At 46.6% G+C, this 16943-nt stretch overlaps 1 protein-coding gene across 1 annotated transcript in view; it reads right to left on the bottom strand.

Annotated features, from left to right (window-relative positions):
* The window catches only part of MASP1 (MBL associated serine protease 1), a 72529-nt gene that overhangs the window by 15049 nt on the left and 40537 nt on the right, over positions 1–16943 (bottom strand). The window contains exons 5-8 of the mRNA XM_069083335.1: positions 14813–15009; positions 12451–12598; positions 8585–8703; positions 7602–7680 (exon numbers count right to left, since the gene is read on the bottom strand). Of these exons, the coding sequence (XP_068939436.1) occupies positions 7602–7680; positions 8585–8703; positions 12451–12598; positions 14813–15009 (543 nt within the window). The remainder of the gene's footprint in view (positions 1–7601; positions 7681–8584; positions 8704–12450; positions 12599–14812; positions 15010–16943) is intronic.

Here is a 16943-nt window from a genome sequence, read left to right as displayed (position 1 = left end):
GCCCATTTCATGGTCCAGGACCCTACATCTCCAGCCTGCCTCTTGCCAGTACTACAGCTTGAGATACTGCCCATTTTCCTGTGAAACAACATCTTTCATTCAAAGGGTGACATTCTCAACATCATCTATGTAGAGAGAGGACCAAAGGGAAACTCATCACTTGGAAAGTTTAGCTCTGGGAAATTGTACTCCGGTATCCCATATTCTTGTGATTCCATTGATGCGAGACACGTCACAGTTAACATGCAACAAATACTGTAAATCACCAGCCCAAAGGGTAGTTGTGGAATATGAATGGAAAGACAGGTGAGAACTAATTTAAGTTGTAAGTGGGCCTCAGGTAACATGATTACAGCTTTCAAGGTTGACTTGGTCAAATAATCTTAATGCTATTTGCAAAGATGGGATTTTTATTGTATTTCCATTACCATTGCAGAGTGCCCATTAGCAAGGTCCTCTGGCCTAATGCATGACATTAACTATTTGACATTGCATGCTATCTGACCAATGGACATTGCCCACTCTTGACTCCTAACATATATGCACAAACTTCTAAAGCTTTGCTATATTTAATCTTAGGGAATGGATTTTTGTTAGGAACTTTTATTGGGTTTTCTCATTCAGGACTTAATCTGCCCTCTTTTTGGGTAGAGAATATTCATCCACAATCTTAGACTATATTCTATCATTCTCCCTCTCACCCCTTCTCATTAGCTGATCAGATAATTACCTCACTACAAATATTTCTTAGCTCCCCTCTACCCCCAACCCTTCTACCAATTCTAGCCAAATATGGTTAAGGGGAGGAGATTCCATTATTCTTTAGACCAGTCTCTTCTCATTGGATTAGGGGGGCTGATACATGAAAAAACACCCCAAGACATATTAATGGAGACAGACTCTGAGGTCAATGGAAGGTGAAGACGTTTATTTATTTTAAAACTCTGTACAGCCTCCCCATTTCTCCATCTACATGTGATTAGATCAGTTTTTATCTCTTTTCTGTCTCTTTTGCATTCCAACTCAGCCTCCTCTTTTCTGAGCCCACATTTCCATAGTACTATTGGAAGGAGTTCATAGCTAAGACTTTCTCTTCACCTCTCTGACTGGGCCAGATGGTTTTCTTCTGCAGTGTATCCTGACACGTTGCAGCATCCCACGGCTGGACATCTGCCTATGAGCTACGACCCTCGTCATTCAGAACTTTGCACCTTCCCCTTCCTTCACTTTCATACTGTGGGGCCAAGAGTAGTCTGCACTTTGGCATTTCCTCAGTTTCCCTCTGTCTCTCACAGCTCTATCTCTCTCCTTCCTCCATGCCTATGTTTTGTTCCTATTTCTTTTCCTTCCCTCATGGCTTATCTGTTCCTGAGCCAGGTCTCACCACTTTCCTTCTATCGGCTTGTTACTCCCTCTTGATGTTGAGACTTGGGTGTGCTGAGTAGAGATCATTAGAATGTGGGCCAACTCCCCTGGTTCCCACCCCCAGTGACACCTAAATGAGGTCTGGCAAAGTCACCATTCCTAGTCTTCCCAAAGTGTCCTCTGATACCACAGTCATATTTGGACCCCTCTCTGATCTAGGTCTGAACTGAGAAGAATCTTGGGGGTACAAATGGAGGAGGGGAGGAGGAAGGCACTTTGAATTGGGGCCCATCTCTATCACCCAATAAGGTGCTAAGCCTTCCATTCAGAGAGCCACCAATGAAGAGAGATACAAGGTTCCATTTCAGGGTTGCTGCATTTTCATGGGGGTACAGAAGTATCTCTCATTGAAGACAGAAAATCTTTCAAAGCCCAAAGGAGTGAATCTCTAATGGTGACAGGTGGGCAAGAAGACCTGTTGAGAGTCCCTCAAGTCATTCCTCACCAGAAGCTACCTAGTTTGAGTACCCTTAAGATAACCCTTCTTCTAGGAGGAATGAACAGCAAGTTAAATAGTGAAAATAATTAAGCATAAACGAGCTTTGCCTACATCACACTGATCGCTCCATGGAGCTCATGAGTCTACCACCACCCCCACTCTGGTCTCCCTTAGCTGCAGATTAAGTCATTGATCTCTGGATCTCCGGATCTCCGATTCAGGTCCTGCTTTGAAGGAGGGTCAAGCTGATCAGTATCACTGAGAACCTAATTCACTGATTTTCAGGACACTCCCGGGTCAGTCAGAGAATGAGCAGGGAAAGGGACAAAACCCTCAAAAGGAATTGCCAAAGAATTTGGCCGTGTCTGGAGCAGCCCACGAAGGACTCAGGGCTGGATTAGATGCAGCCAGTGCCTGTGGAGATCCATTCACACTGATCTGCAGAAGCCCAGGAAGGTCTTGAGAGGTCCTGGAGTGGCTGATCCGTCTCAGGAAGACAGTGCCAGGTGGGTCCTCCTGGTCACTCGGTCTCCTCTTCTGTAGGGAGTCCACTCTCTGTTCCATTTTCAGGCTCTGCACCCATGGAGAAAGACAAGAAGGGATGGGGAGGAGCCGAGGAAGAAGCCACAAGAGAGGGGAGAGGGAGAAAGAGAAAAGAAGAGAAAGAGAGATTACTGGGTAAAGCAGGAGCAGCTCATGCAGGAAAGATAGAAATCATTTCACGCAGACGGGTGAAGGCGTGTGTGCAGGGTTGATAAGTAGCACAAGGCAAGGGCAGCTGTGGGGGGTGGGCTTTGCTCAATCACTGTGAATTTTGGTCATGTCATTTCATTGGCTGGGGGACTCCCAGTGAGGGCAATCCATTCACGCATCCAGTACTTGCCATACAACTGGTCGATGTGGAGGGTCACCCAGCCAGTGCCTGGGCAGGACCTGGCCCTGAGGCCAGCTTTCTGTCGACTCTGCAACAATGTCTGGCTCATTGTGCTAGATATAGGATGCCTACAACTCATATGTTCTGAACTCATGGTGCACAGAATACTGTGAGGGAATCATATATATTTGGGGAAAATGTTTCTGTATTTTTCAGAACTAGATGATCCATATTTCTGGATGCTTTGATGCTTTAAAAGCACTTTCTGCACAGCAACTCTGAAAAGTAGGATATGTAAATGAAGGGCATTAACCTCATTTTACAGATGGGGAAACTGAGGTGGAGGGAGGTTAAGGGGCTGGCACGAAGTCACATAGGTCATGTGTCATCAGAGCCCATTGACCCTTGCTCTCTGACTACAAGGGCAGGGCTTCTTCTACTATATGCCAGGCTGATTTGCCCAGTGTCATAGAGTTGGAATCAGAATGAGGCCTCACACCAGAATCTTCCTGCCAGACCAGACTTCAGGGTGTTATAGTAGTCTGGGAGCCAGTACTGGAGGGCGAGGACTTATCCTGGGCATTCATGGCTTGGCACAAAATACTTATGTGTATTTAACAAAGCCCAGACACATTCATTGGCAATGCTTTTTTCGACTGTTCTACTCTCTGAGGTGATGAATGGGAGTCTCCACCACACAGGGTGGCCTTTCTCTTGGAGGTTGTAGGGCCACAAATCTGGCACTGGAAGGACCTCAGAGGTCACTTAAACCAACCCCCTCATTTTATAGATGAGGAAACTGAGACCTAGAGAGGTTAAAGGTTCAAGGCCACACAGTTAGTAGCAGAAGCAGTATTTGAACTCAGGTCTTCTGACTCCAAGTTTAGAACTGTACCACATAGCCCCCAGCCTTATCACATGCAAAGGAAAATGGAAAAGACAAAATAAACACCCATGCCATAGCCCTGAAGGGTTATCCAAGTCTAGCCCAAAAGAGGGTGCTCAGCAGCCTTACTCAACAGGTAACAGGTCTAGGGGTTAGTCAGGTTTTGGGGTTGGGCTTCCTCATTGCTTTCTCATGGGAGCAGGATTTTCAATCATTAGACTGTGATGAGTTCTCCAAAGGTGCAATTTTATGAGATGGCTAAGGGATCCCAAGTCTCTCCCCCATTTTGATGCAGGAACTCTCCCCATTTCTGTCTCTTTCTGTCCTTCTCTGTCCCTTCTTTATCTATGTGTTTCTGCCTCTAACTCTCTTTCTCTCTTGAATTCTCTCCCTGATTCCATTTCAGTCCCTTCTAAATCTCTGGTCTGCAGACCTCTGTTTCTGGAGCATAGGATTCATGTCTTTGTTTTATACCATGCTAGATCTTTGGAATTCCCTCGACCACCAGCACAGTCCTGCAAGCTTAATAAAATGCTCTTAGAATTCAAGTGCATTAAATTGAAATATAATTCTTTTGCCTGTTATGCCTCACACTAAAAGATAGACTCTGTGTCAAAAACAGAGTCTCAGTGGAAGAACAGTTCACAGTTTTTCTTCTAAGGGATGAATAAGAAGATGCTGGCTTTGTTTTAAGCATGTTCCCCAAAGCTACAAGAGATGTCCTTTCAGGGGACTTTGGTTCATCTTACTTTGCTGTGCTTACCATATGCTTTATACAGAAGACTATCCTAGAGACAGTTTAAGGTTGGGAATTTGTGGCAGAGGGGACAGATGTACAAAATGTCTATGAAGACCTTGCCTATGATCCTGGCATTTGTGAGAACACATTCTTTGATATTTGGCTACTTCATGTGGAAACAGGCACAGGGAGGGCAAAGAAAACTAATGGAAGATGTGGTTGGGGGTGGAGTCCAGAAATGAAGCTGATTAATGATTTGCAGACTGGAGAGGAGTATCCTTCATGTGCATCCCCGATACTTTCCTCAAGAAGAGACAAAGAAGATGACAGAGCTGGGGGGCACTGAGTGACTCGGTAAAAAGTATATTGACTCTACCTTGACAAAAGGAAGGCATCACCTCAGGATCACTCGAGTGCTGGCTATGTCAGATCACCAGCCCGTGAGAACAAAGACAAAAGAGCCATCCCCAGATCAGAAGAAAGGCTGAAGATGTGTGAGGGGACAGCAGCTGCAGTCCATCCTGCTCAAACAAACTGCTGGCTTGCAAAAAAGATGAAACGGGTCAAGACAATGGCATGTATTTCTTGGAGCCATTTCCTGGAGGTGCTTACATGATACAGCATTGGTGTTACAAGAAGGGTGGACGCAGCCCAGAAACTGCCTTATTTTGCTGATAGAGTGGAGAGAGGGAATTGCTAAAAGCAATGTTGGCCTAGAACACCCACTCATTTGCCAGGACGATGACCTCCGAATCCCTCCAATGTCACCCCCGAAAAGGCTGAAAAGTGTTTAAGGAAGTGTTACATTAAGGAAGCCCAAACATCTCCAAGAGGGACACCTGAAGGCAGACAGCAAACATAGAACACGAAACAGACCCCCCAGCTTTCTTATGGAAGTCCCCTCTCATTGGGGAAAAACAAGTAGAACCATCCCATTTGGACTCTGCCCCTTCAATATCTCAATTTGAGGAGGTGCAATGACATCTGGGAAGATAAGGTCAGGAAGAGCAGTTGGATTTGGCCAAGACCATGCAGAAGTGAAGGCAACAGAATTCTACAGGAGCTTTGAGACAGATGCTCAAGGGGTCTCGAAAAAGCAAAGATTACAAAGGAATGAAAACCATCATGGGTGGTGCAATTTACTCTCAACATTTCTTACTAGATTCCACTTGGAAAGAATCACATTATTTTAGTACAAGGTGTTTCTCTAAGTCAGTCATATTTATTCCTAGTGGCCTTGAACTTGCCCAGGTTTGACACTAGGTTGGTCTCTCTCTATTCTGCAGTGCTTGGGGAAGCAGGAACCACACTGATGTCCACTCTGGCTATGCATACATAAGAATGAATGCCAACAAAGGTCTTTGACTTGTTTTTAGCTTTTCCATGACATGATGGTACAGAAAAAATTGAAGATTGTTTCTTTTTAAATACAGACCTAACTATTCTTTGATGCTGTGAACCAGCCTATTAAATGCAACAGACAATTTTTGAAGCTTCCTTGGGAAGATAGCTACAGTTTTTAAAAAAGTCAGTGGTTCAAAGCTAGAGACTTCACTAGAATGCCCAAATGTTACTGGAGAGTTGGGTGGGAGCTCAGAGATAATTCAGTTCAAACTTGTTAAGGTGAAAATAAGTTTCCTGAGACTCAGATAGAAGCAACAACTTGTCAAAAGTCACCAAGTCAGTCATTTGAAAAGGGACCAGATCTCCATTTTTCTAGGGTCTCAGCTTTGGATGCGACCTCGGAGGTATCTCACCCCAAGTCATGTTAAGCTGAGCAATCCAAGGGCTGGCACAAAGTGACACTTGTGAGGAGAAAGGAAGAGTGAGTAACATTTCTTTAACTCCTTCTGTCCTGCTATGGAAAAGGCCTTCACCAAGGAACAGCAAATCCTTATTATTGGCTTATCCTCATGTCTGTCCCATACTCCTTCCTCACCTCCATTTGGCTTCATTCAAAACTCAATTCAGATACCACCTTTAACATTAGACCATTCCTGATGCTGCTGGGACCGTTTCCTCCCCAAATCACATTGGGTCTATATAACTATAGTATTATATGTATATGTAACTATATGGACATATATTATGTATTATATATACACACCTACATATAGGTATATATATTTACACATTTATATATACACATATACATATGTGTGTGTGTGTGCACATAGAGGACACATGAATTTTTCCCCCTGAGAGAATATAAATTCCTTGAGGGTAGGGGCTGTTGAAATTTTGTCTTTGTATTCTTAGTGCCTAGCAAAGAACCTGGTCCATAATGCCCGTTAATTGATGCATTGATCGAACCACTAGTTGGCAAAGTAGTGCTTGTGGGCATCATGGGTAGGCTTAAAGAATAAACAGGGGGAGGAAAAAGGAATGAAAGGAAGAAAAACAAAGGGATCAGGAGAGAAGGCAGAAGTGGGGGGACAGAGGACATGAGACAGAGAGAGAACAAACCATGGCAGGGAGAGAAATACTGTCCCTACTCCCACCATTGCCTCCGGAACTTCCACAAAGCATCTGCACCCAGAGTTGCCAAGCCCAGCCTGCCTGCCTGCGTGGGGAAGTGTGCTGAGATTCAGAGAGAAGGAATGGCATGTCCAAAGTCACGAAGCTGGTCATCTGAAAAGGGACCAGAGCTCTCAGGTCTGCTAGGGTCTTAGCTTTGGATGTGACTTTGGAAGCATCTCACTTCAAACAGTGTCGAGTCGAGCAATCCAAGAGCTGACAATATTTGGGGAATGGGGAAGGGACCTTTTGGGATTGGCAATTGTATGCTGTCATTTTTAAGTATTTTAAGGGTATAGTAACAAAAAAACAAGAAAAGAATGAGTGGAGGTCGTCCTGAAGCCCTTGGCCCAGGAAGACTCCTCCTCCCAAGACTTACCATGTTCCTCGGGCTGGTGTTTCAGCCTGCCCACCCTTCCCCCTTTGTGGGGGGCTCCTCCCTGGCCACCTTGGCACACTGGATGGAGGAGCCCTCCTTGCCCTGTTCTGGTGGCTGTTTAGAGAGCTAGCTAAAGCAAAGACTGAGACAGGGACCGTTTAGCAGCTGAGGCCACTGTTTTGGGTGCCAGAGACCAGAAGTTTCCTTAGTTCATGGTTCCCTGGCTGGCTTGGGTTCCAGGAGCACTGCCCCGCTCCTTCTAGGCAAGGCTAGCTATTCCCTTACAGTCAGAGATGCTCTACACCCAGCAAAAGTGTAAGACGTGTGGGGGGCTTTGCTTACTTTTACAGGTGGGGATCTTATTACTCCATGTTCCATCTTTCAGACACTCGATCTGGAATGTGTCCATCTCTAGGCTGTCCTGTGGGTAGTAGTGCAGAGAAGAAAAATGGGGTGTGGGGGCAAAGTAAATGTTGTAGAAACTTAGGTTGAACCTCAAACCCTCCCTTGAGAGCCCCTGTGGCATCGTAGGAAGAGTGCTAGACCTGGAGTCAGGAAGGCCTGCATTCAAATCCTGCTTCAGGCACTTACTAGCTGTGTGACCTTGGATAAGTCACTCTCTCTGGGCCTCATTTTCCTCATACACAGAACAAGGGGGTTGGATTTGATGGCCTCTAAGGTCTATCCTACTCTATTATCTCATGGTCTTCATGAGCTTGATTTGAGAATGTTCAAGCTCTGGGGCTCAAAAGAGCCTTCCAAAGGAAGGAGCAAATTCCACGATTCAGATAGGTGAGCAGAAATGGAGGATCAAGGTCTTTGATGTGGAGGAGACTCTAGAATTCATCTAGTCCAACCCTCTCACTTTATAGAGGAAGAGGCTGAAGGTCAGAGAGATTTTGACTTGTCCAAGGTCACACAATTAGTAAGTGTCAGAAGTAGAATTTGAACCCAGATTAACTTGACTCCAAATCCAGTGGTTTTACCAGACTTCAGGGGAAATGGAGGCACTTCCCTCCAGCACACTAAACCTTGTATTCACAGAATCATTTCACACAAAGACATGCATTAAACACTTAGGGGCTTGGAAACAGGTGGGAACTAAGCTTCTACTCTGACATAAGGTGACCTGGACTCTCATGGAAAGTTGAAGAGGGAGTGACTATGGTCAACTGCTCTTGGATGGTTGGCTCCCTGGCCTGAGGTTGCCCGACCCTCTTTGGGTGATTGTAGAATACCTATCTTTTGACTGTGGTCACATCTCCCAAACATGATTCTGGAGACCATCCACATCCATCCCTCCAGCCAGGCAGGAGGTCCCGTACCTTGATTACTTTGTAGCCGGTGTCACAGCTGATGAGCACTTGGTCTTTGAAGGTATATTTAGCCTGAGAGGGATCGAGTTTCCCATTGACAGGGGGCTGCAAGACAGGGCATGGGTTCCCTGGTGATGGGCAGAGACACATAAGTGGTGAATTAGAGAATGATGAAGAGTCTAGTCAGTGAAAACTGCATAAAGACATGGTGGCAGTTGTGATTTTCTATGAACAACTAAGTGAATGAATGAAAGAGCATTTCTTAAGTGCTTAATCTGTGCCAAACATTGTGCTCCTGGAGACTGTGGATACAAAAACAAAGATGCTTCTGTCCTAGCCTTCAGCCAGCTTGCATTTTATAGGGAGAAACAGCCTATGCAGAGGAATGGTGACCAGGGGGCAAGGGACCCAGAATGTATGAATGAATGAATGAAAGAAAGAAAATTATTTATTAAGCTCAAAATATGTTCCAGACACTATGCTTGGAACTGGGGACACCAATGCAAAAGTGAGCTAGTCCCTGTCCTCAAGGAGCTTATATTCTAATAGAGAATACCACATCAATAAGGGAAGGGTGGCCAGGGAAGGGAGTCTGGGTCTGGGGAGTCATAGTGATGGTGGGTAGAGCCATAAGGGGGTAGATTTATGTGCTATGTTTAGGAGCAATGGCAGCATTAATTTAACTATACTGTCCAGAGTCAGAGCAAAAGATGGAAGGGGTAGGAGAGGGTCTGAGTAGTACAAGGGGAGATAGCAAGATGCTCATGGTAGGGTAGCCAATGGGATATTGGTAGATCCCCGGACAGGACATGAAGCATGGTCTGGGACTAACCAATTATAGCGGGTTAAACGAGTTTGCACTGACTCTGACTCATAGATCTATGACCCGAGGTCGCAATAACCATCAATATAATGATATTGGGGTGTTGGGGGTTGAAGGTTTACACTCCATGCCCGCATGTCCCAGGCTCAACTTGAAATGTCTTTCTATTTCCTCTGATAACACCCAGGAGGTGATAAGAGTGACACTGAGCCATGTTTTGAGAATTTAATTTTATTCCATTTTGACACAATTCAGTTTTTAAAGGCATTTATGGACAGCCTTATCATGTGCCAGATTCTGTGCCAGGTGCTTGGGAAACAAATAAAAAAAACAAAAAAACAGTTCTTGTTCTTAAGGCATTTACATTCTCTCGGAAGGGATACACACATTCTTTAAATATATAAGTAGGCAAATAGCCTGAGAGGCAGTGTGGATAGTGGATAGTGGATAGTGGGTCAGCCCCATAGTCAGGAAGATCTGAGTTCAGGTCTTCTCATTGTTACTTAGAGACGTATCTGGAAGAAGGATAAGGTTGCAGGGTTCAGGGAAGATGAGTTCTGTCTTTAAGATGTTGAGATTAAGGTGCCTATGGGTCATCTAGGTGGATATGTCCAGTTTATTGCTGGTGATATGGGACCGGAGCTCAGAAGAGAGATTAGGATGTGTGGTGCAGACCTGGGAGTCATCTGCATAGAAATGGTAATTGAACCCATGGGAGCTGATGAAATCACCAAGAAAGAGTGTGTTAAGGGAGAAGAAAAGACCAAAGACAGAGTCTTGGGAGATACCCATGACTTCTGGGGGAAATGTCTGTCACTGTTCTGCTCCTATACAAAGACTTGAGCAAGAAACACTCTGCATCTGAGACCCTCACGGACTGGGGCCTTCTTGTAATTCTTTAGTAGTGGCTGCAGGAAGAAGAGGAAGATGCCTGTTGTACCTGGCACCTTTGTTGCTGGTTGAGCTGTCCATCAGCACCAGAACAGTCACCATTGTCCCTGGTATCAAAACCATGTCTAACTTGACCGAGTTCAGCTGGCCAGTGACATTGATGAGCACAGCAAGAACCTTCCCCTTCCCTTCGTTTTAAAATGTCCTGTAACAATCTCTGGGGATTTTTTTTTTGTTAGAAAATACCTGTATGTGACTCTGGCTTCAACGGAGGCAGATGGGGCAAAGTGTGGGAGGCAAACAGTCTTTTGTGTTGCACCTTTGCCTTTCTCTTGGAATTTGCCTTGTATATGTTTGTTATTTAATGTTCTATTTACATTTTACTTCCTTCTAATCGAATGAAAGCTTCAAAGACCAGGGACTGTTTCATTTTATCTTTGCATGCCCAGCACCTGGAAGAGTGCCTGACACAGTAATTACTTAATGGATGCTGGTGGATGGATGGATGAATGAATATCTGATAATCCAAAAGAAAGACCTTTTCCATTGTTATTCTGGTATTCCCAGGGTTTACTTACCTGGCATAGTTATTCCCGCCACCACCACCACCATCAGCATTTGGCACAGAGGAAGTATTTAACAAATTGCTGAACTGAATTAAAATGTATCGATATTGAAATCTGAAAACAAGTCAGAAAAGTCTAGACATTCTCATGTCTCTCTACCCTCTTCTTCTTGAATGAACAGCTCAGACTGCCCTGGAATGGGCAGTTCTTTCCAGGTTTTAGCCAGCATGAAGCCAGTTTTTGGAAGCTGGGAAATGAGATGCAGTTTGCTAGGCCATCCTTTCCCATGAAATCCAACCCATGCCAACCCAGGGGCTGGGGTTTATGATCTAAGATGGCCAAAAATGGTGTGAATTCTCAGAATAAAACACATCCTTATCCACAGGATTGTGGTAGGGTGGAACTCTGTGAAATCATGGGATGGTGGAGCTCAGAAAGGACCTCAGAGATAATGGATTTAGTTTACTCATTTTGCACAGAAGGAAACTAGATCACAGAAAGGGAAAGTGGCTTTTCCAAGGTCAGTCAGTCAGTCAGTCAGTCAGTCAGTCAGTAACCATTGATTAGACAGCTACTATGTGCTGGGAACCCTGTTAATTTTGGGAGATAGAAAAACCAAAAAAATTCCTGCTCTTGAGAACTCACAGTGAAATGTGTGAGACAATGTGCAAATAACTATTACTAACAAGTTATAAATTGGATTGAAAAAGGAAATAAACAGAGGAAAGAGGCTAGAATTAAGAGGGATTGGGAAAGGCTTCCAATAGTAAGTGGGATTTTAGCTGGGACTTGAAGGAAGCCAAAAGACAGAGATGTGGAAGGGTAGCATTCCTGGTATGAGGGACAGTCAGAGAGAATGCCCAGAACCTGAAGCCTGGAACCTGGAGCCTGCAGCCTGAAGTCTGGAGCCTGGAGATGGAGTATCTTGTCTGAGGAATAGCATGGGGCCAGTGGCACTGCACTGGAGTGTGTGTGTGTGTGTGTGTGTGTGTGTGTGCGCGCACGTGCATACGCATGTCGTCTCAGGTGTAAGAAGAAAGGAAAGGTGAGAGGATAGATTATGAAGGGCTTTGAAGGTCATAAAGGATTTTATTTTGATCTTGGAAGAGATAAGGAACCATTGGAGGTTTTTGAGTAAGACTATCAGATTTTACTTTATGAAAATCCCTTTGGAGGCTGAATGGAAGATGGATTGCAGTGGGGAGAGAGGTGAGGTAGGCAGGCAGACCTTCCACAGGACACTGGAGTAATCCAGTCATGCGGGCATGAGGGCCTGCACCAGGGGTGGCAGTGTCAGAGGAGAGAAGAGGGTAGATTAGAGAGATGTTAGGTAGATAAAATTGATCAGAATTGGCAACAAATTGGATGCAGGGTGGTGAGAGATGGTGAGGAGTGGAGGATGACACCTTGGTTGTGAACCTGGAGAGATTCAGGTGCCCTTGTCCATAATAGGAAAAGTAATAGCCCTTGGAAGGGCTTGGCGGGTTTCCCAGCCAGCAAGTGGCAGAGCTGGGATTAGAATGCAGGTGTCCTGCCACTGTACCCCCACGGGCTCTGAGAGGGAAGGGAAGGGCAATGAAGGAGGGCCTCATTACCTGTGGACGTGTAGGAAAGCCTCCAGCCTCCATTCTCCCCTGAATTGTCACTGTGGAACAGAATCTGGACGCTGTTGCTCTGGGTGTCGATGCGTCCTGGGGATTTCTCTCCACAGTAAGGGCCAAATTCTTTCTGCCCAGCCTTAATCTGCCCGGGGACAAAGAGAGAAAAGGGGGCAGGATTATGAGGAGCTTGTATCATGCCTGGCCTCCTTCTCTTGCTCTCTCAGGTTGAGGGACTTGGGATCTAGATTCCTTCATCTGATGGATTTGACAAACATTCCTATACTTGCACCTCCTACGTGTGAGCAGTGTTCTTGGTGCAGGGACGCAAGGCTAGATGACCCCATATCCCTGACCTCAAGGGGTGGTAGTGGTGCTGGTGCTGGTGGGCTTTACAATGTCTAGGTGGAGAAGTAGGAGCAAGCTGATTTGAGGAGGGAGAGAGGGCCAATACCAGGGCCTGGGGAGGACAGGGAAGTCAGTAGAGGCTTCCCCAGCACCAAGGTGAAGCCTGGAAGGCAGCCGAGGATTCTCTGAGGAGGGAGTGCATTCCAGGCAGGGGGCTCAGGCTGACCAAAGGGACAGAAAGAAGCAGGGGATGCAACGGGGAGTTCAGAGCTTCCAGTAGTCAGCTCCGTGGGCTTGGAGAGTGAGTGAAACACCATGGTATGAAGGAAGTCTGGAAAGGCGAGTGGGCTCCAGCTTGAGAAGCGCTTTAAGAGCCAAGCTGAGGAGCTTGTACTTTATGCCAGAGGCAATAGAGAGCCAAGAAAGATACTTGAGCAGGGGAGTGCCTTCCTTGCAATCATTTGGTTCCATCCATTCCCCTAAAAGATGGGCTTGTGTTTCAGTGCTTACCACAGGGAGGGAAAAGGGAGGCCACGTGGCCGTGTCTGGACAGAAGAGACTGGCCAGGGAGCGACAGATGAGGGGAGGAAGAGCTACTCCAAAGAGCTCACTTCTTGCTTAACCCCCCCAAGGCATGTGGACGCCATAGCTTCAAGGCAGGCTGGGGGATTAAGCCGGTTCCTGCCTAACCTGGCCCCCCAATGGATTTTCCCAGGATTCCTCGGCCAGGCTGTTCTGCTTTCTGTACCAGCTCTAGTTGCTGTCATTACAGAATCAGAGATTTAGAGCAGGGTGGGACTTCTGCAAGCTCCTAGCCCACCCCTCTCATTTTACATATTAGTAAACCGAGGCCCAGAGTAGTTAGAGGACTCGTTCAAGGTCACACAGGTAGTAAGGGACAGATACAGGATATGATCCCAGGTCCCCTAATTCTGGAGAGAGAGTGCTTCCCACGGTATCATAATGCCATCTTTGTGCCCATCACAAGACACCCTTCCTTGTCCTGCCCAAAGAATGGGCCATGTTTCAGTATCTATTTTCAGAAGGAAATGAGAGCCTTTTAGTTAAAATATAGAGTTTCTCAGGTCAACAAGGAGCCCAGTGGCGCCTCCTCCAGGGCATGGGCTCACAGGCCTGAGCCCAGCGATGGTGATGGGCTTCCCCCAGCTATCTGTTTTGTGGCCCCATTCCCTTTGTGACCAAGGTCTTGGACAGTGTCCCTCATAAGCTCCCTGTGGGGGAGTCCCTCTGCTTCTCCTGGCCTCCACTCCCTCGTCTGTACACTGAGAGCACTGGGCTGCTTTAGGACTTCTCTGGGGTTTCCCATCAAGCCTCTCTTCTCCAGGAGGCTCAGCATTGGAATCTCAGTCCTGCAAGGTTGAGTCAGCCTTGGTCCTCACCTCTCACCAGTCTTCTCTGCCCCTCTGACTGGACCCTCAGAATGGAGTGTGGGGCAGCCACATGGCTTTTGGACTCCTTTGGAATTCCCCACACCAGGTGCTTCCCCCTCCCCCTTCTCCACTTATTTCTTCATGTTGTCTCCCCCTGTTACACAAGAGTGTAAGCTCCTTGAGGACAGAGGCTGTCTTTGTTTTTATTTGTATTCCCAGTGTTCAGCGCACGATCTGGCACATAGTAGTTATTTAATAAATATTTATTGACTGACTGATGAGGTGGTCTTTAAGGACCCCTGCAGATATAAATATCTGAGCCTTTGATTCCAGAGTGCAGACCCACAGTGGGTCTGGCAGGGATGAGAACCATGTCTGTGTCCACATAACGGGATTTCCCCAAAGCAGGCTTAGCTAGCTTTTATGGAATCCACCCCAGGACCCTGAGCCCTAAGCTGTTATCACAGACATAACAGAAGGGATGTGACTTGTCCAAGGTCACATAGTTAGTCATGGTTAAGCTGGGAATCACAGCCAGGTCCTGGCTACTTCCCCTTTGTCTTGGCTGAATATCCATTCCCAGGTGCATGGCTCTGCCCCCTTCTTCCAGCCATTCTTACCTTGATGTAATCATAGGGGCAGGACACCTCGGGGTGGTCTTCAACATCAAAGCTGTCCTCAAACTGGAGAGTGATGACAAAACCATCCTCCAGTTCTATTCTGTAGAGACAATCGGAGCTCTTGGGGTATGGGCCAGGGAAGTCAGAGCTGGTGATCACGCCGGTCCTCTGGGTGAAGAGGTTATCACTGCACTCCACTGTTCAAACACACCCACATACACATAAGCCACACACCACATGAGACAGAGTAGCTCCGGTCCCTCCCATCCCCCCATGCCCACTGGCAGCTTCCTTGGTATGTGGACGACTTATGAAACAGAGGCAAAAAGAGCATATCTGACATCTGATCAGAGCTTTACAGAGTCAAAAGGGCTTTCATGTTCACCCTCTCACCTCGAGCTCCCAAGGACTCTTTGGCTAGGCAGGACAGGGCAAGGTGGGGCTAGGGTCACTCTGAAGGGACTTGCCCAGGTGACTCAGGAAGTATTGGAAGTGGGATAGAATCTATACTGATCTGTTTGACAGCTTCTACACTCACGGGAAGAAGGAAGCTGGTTGAAGGAGGGGCTTGTGACTCATTTTTGTCTGGACCCCCAGTGCTTAGCTGGGGGCCAGGAGGGGCTTTGAAGGGGATTGCTGGACTGGTTTCAGCCGAGTGTATGGAGAACAGAAGCTCAGCCGAGGACACCAAAGGCCCATGAAGCGCTGGAGATACCAAGGAAGATCCATTTACAAACAAGGTCCCTACCCTTGAGAAGCTTGTGATCAGTGGGGAGATGAGATATGATATGCTGAGTATGAAACTCCTAGGGTTTATATGTAATTTTAAGGTTTGCAAAGCATGCTGTACATTATATTATCTCATTTAATCCTCTCAGAAACCCTGGGGAGGTGGGCGCTATTATTATTTCTGTTTTACAGATGAAGCAGCTGCAGCAGATGGAAGTTAAGTGACTGATCCAGGGTCACACAACTATGAAATGTCTAAGGCTGTATTTGAACTTAAGGCTTTCTAACTCTAAGTCCAGCTCTCTATCTTCTGTGGCACCTCCTGGTTGCTTCTGTGTGTGGGTATACATGGTTCTCGAGGTCAGTTGAGGACCCCAGATCTCAGAGGCCATATAGTCCACCTCCTCAGTTTGCAGAGGAGGAAATAAGTCCATGGAGATGAAGGTACTTGCCCAAAGCCACACGTCTGGCAAAGGGTAAAGCTGGGATTTGAACCCAGGGTCTCTACCTCTAAATCCAGAGAATCCGGAGTGGGTCTGACAGCATTTTTAGAGCTTTCTCTCTTGGCCAGCAAGGGGCCGTTGTGCTACCATGTGCCCAAGATCAAGCTTCTCAGTTATAAGTCAAAAGATTCCCCCTCCTCATGCAGCCTGTCCAGACCACCTCGTCCATGCTCCTTCTTATCTGAACTAATGACATGGATTTTGTGCTTCTTGTCAGATAATTACAGACTGTTGGCTGGAACCTTCTCTTCTCTGTCCTACTGTGTCCCTGTCTAGATTGGAATTGCTCTGAGGGTAAGGATCTTGTCTTTTATTCCTTTGGGGGCTCAGTGCTTGGTATGGTGGCTAAAAATAGCAGGGGTTCCAAAAATGTTTGCTGAATTAAAGGACAATCCCCCAATACTTTGAGAAGGCACCTACTTGTGAACATGCCTGCTGAATTTTCTAACTCCTCACTGCAAATATAATTAGAGAAAGCTGGGGAGCTGAGCAAAGGCTTTGTTTAGTCCTGTAGCTATAAGCAAAGCTGTGGTTTCCTTGGTTAACCCTCCCTGAGTCCTGCTGGTGAGCTCACTCATGTTTCCTCTCCTTGCCACTGCTCTCCCTCTTGAGCAATCCCTGGGGGCTCCTTGGACACCCCAGGGCTTGGCAAGGGGATGCCTGGTCTGTGCCTTTGTCAGTGGGCAATGCTAGGGCTCCAGCTGGTACTGAGGGAAAGTTGGCCACGTGCTCTATTACTTGAGAGACTGGTACCTGGGTGGCCAGTGGACTCCCCCAGGGACCCGTGCCTTCCCCTCTGTCTGTGGGTGAGCTTGTTGAAGTGAGAGCCACCTGCCAAATTCAGAGGAGGGACTCACTGAAAGGTGCCCATCCACATCTTGGGATGGGTATCCACTGGC

This window comes from Petaurus breviceps, unplaced genomic scaffold (assembly GCF_028583685.1).
Source record: "Petaurus breviceps papuanus isolate PSGF00001 unplaced genomic scaffold, PetGlider_PUasm1.0 173, whole genome shotgun sequence".
Taxonomy (NCBI): Eukaryota; Metazoa; Chordata; class Mammalia; order Diprotodontia; family Petauridae; genus Petaurus; species Petaurus breviceps.
Note: the sequence above shows the minus strand (reverse complement) of the source record. Positions and strands in the feature narration are given on the sequence as shown.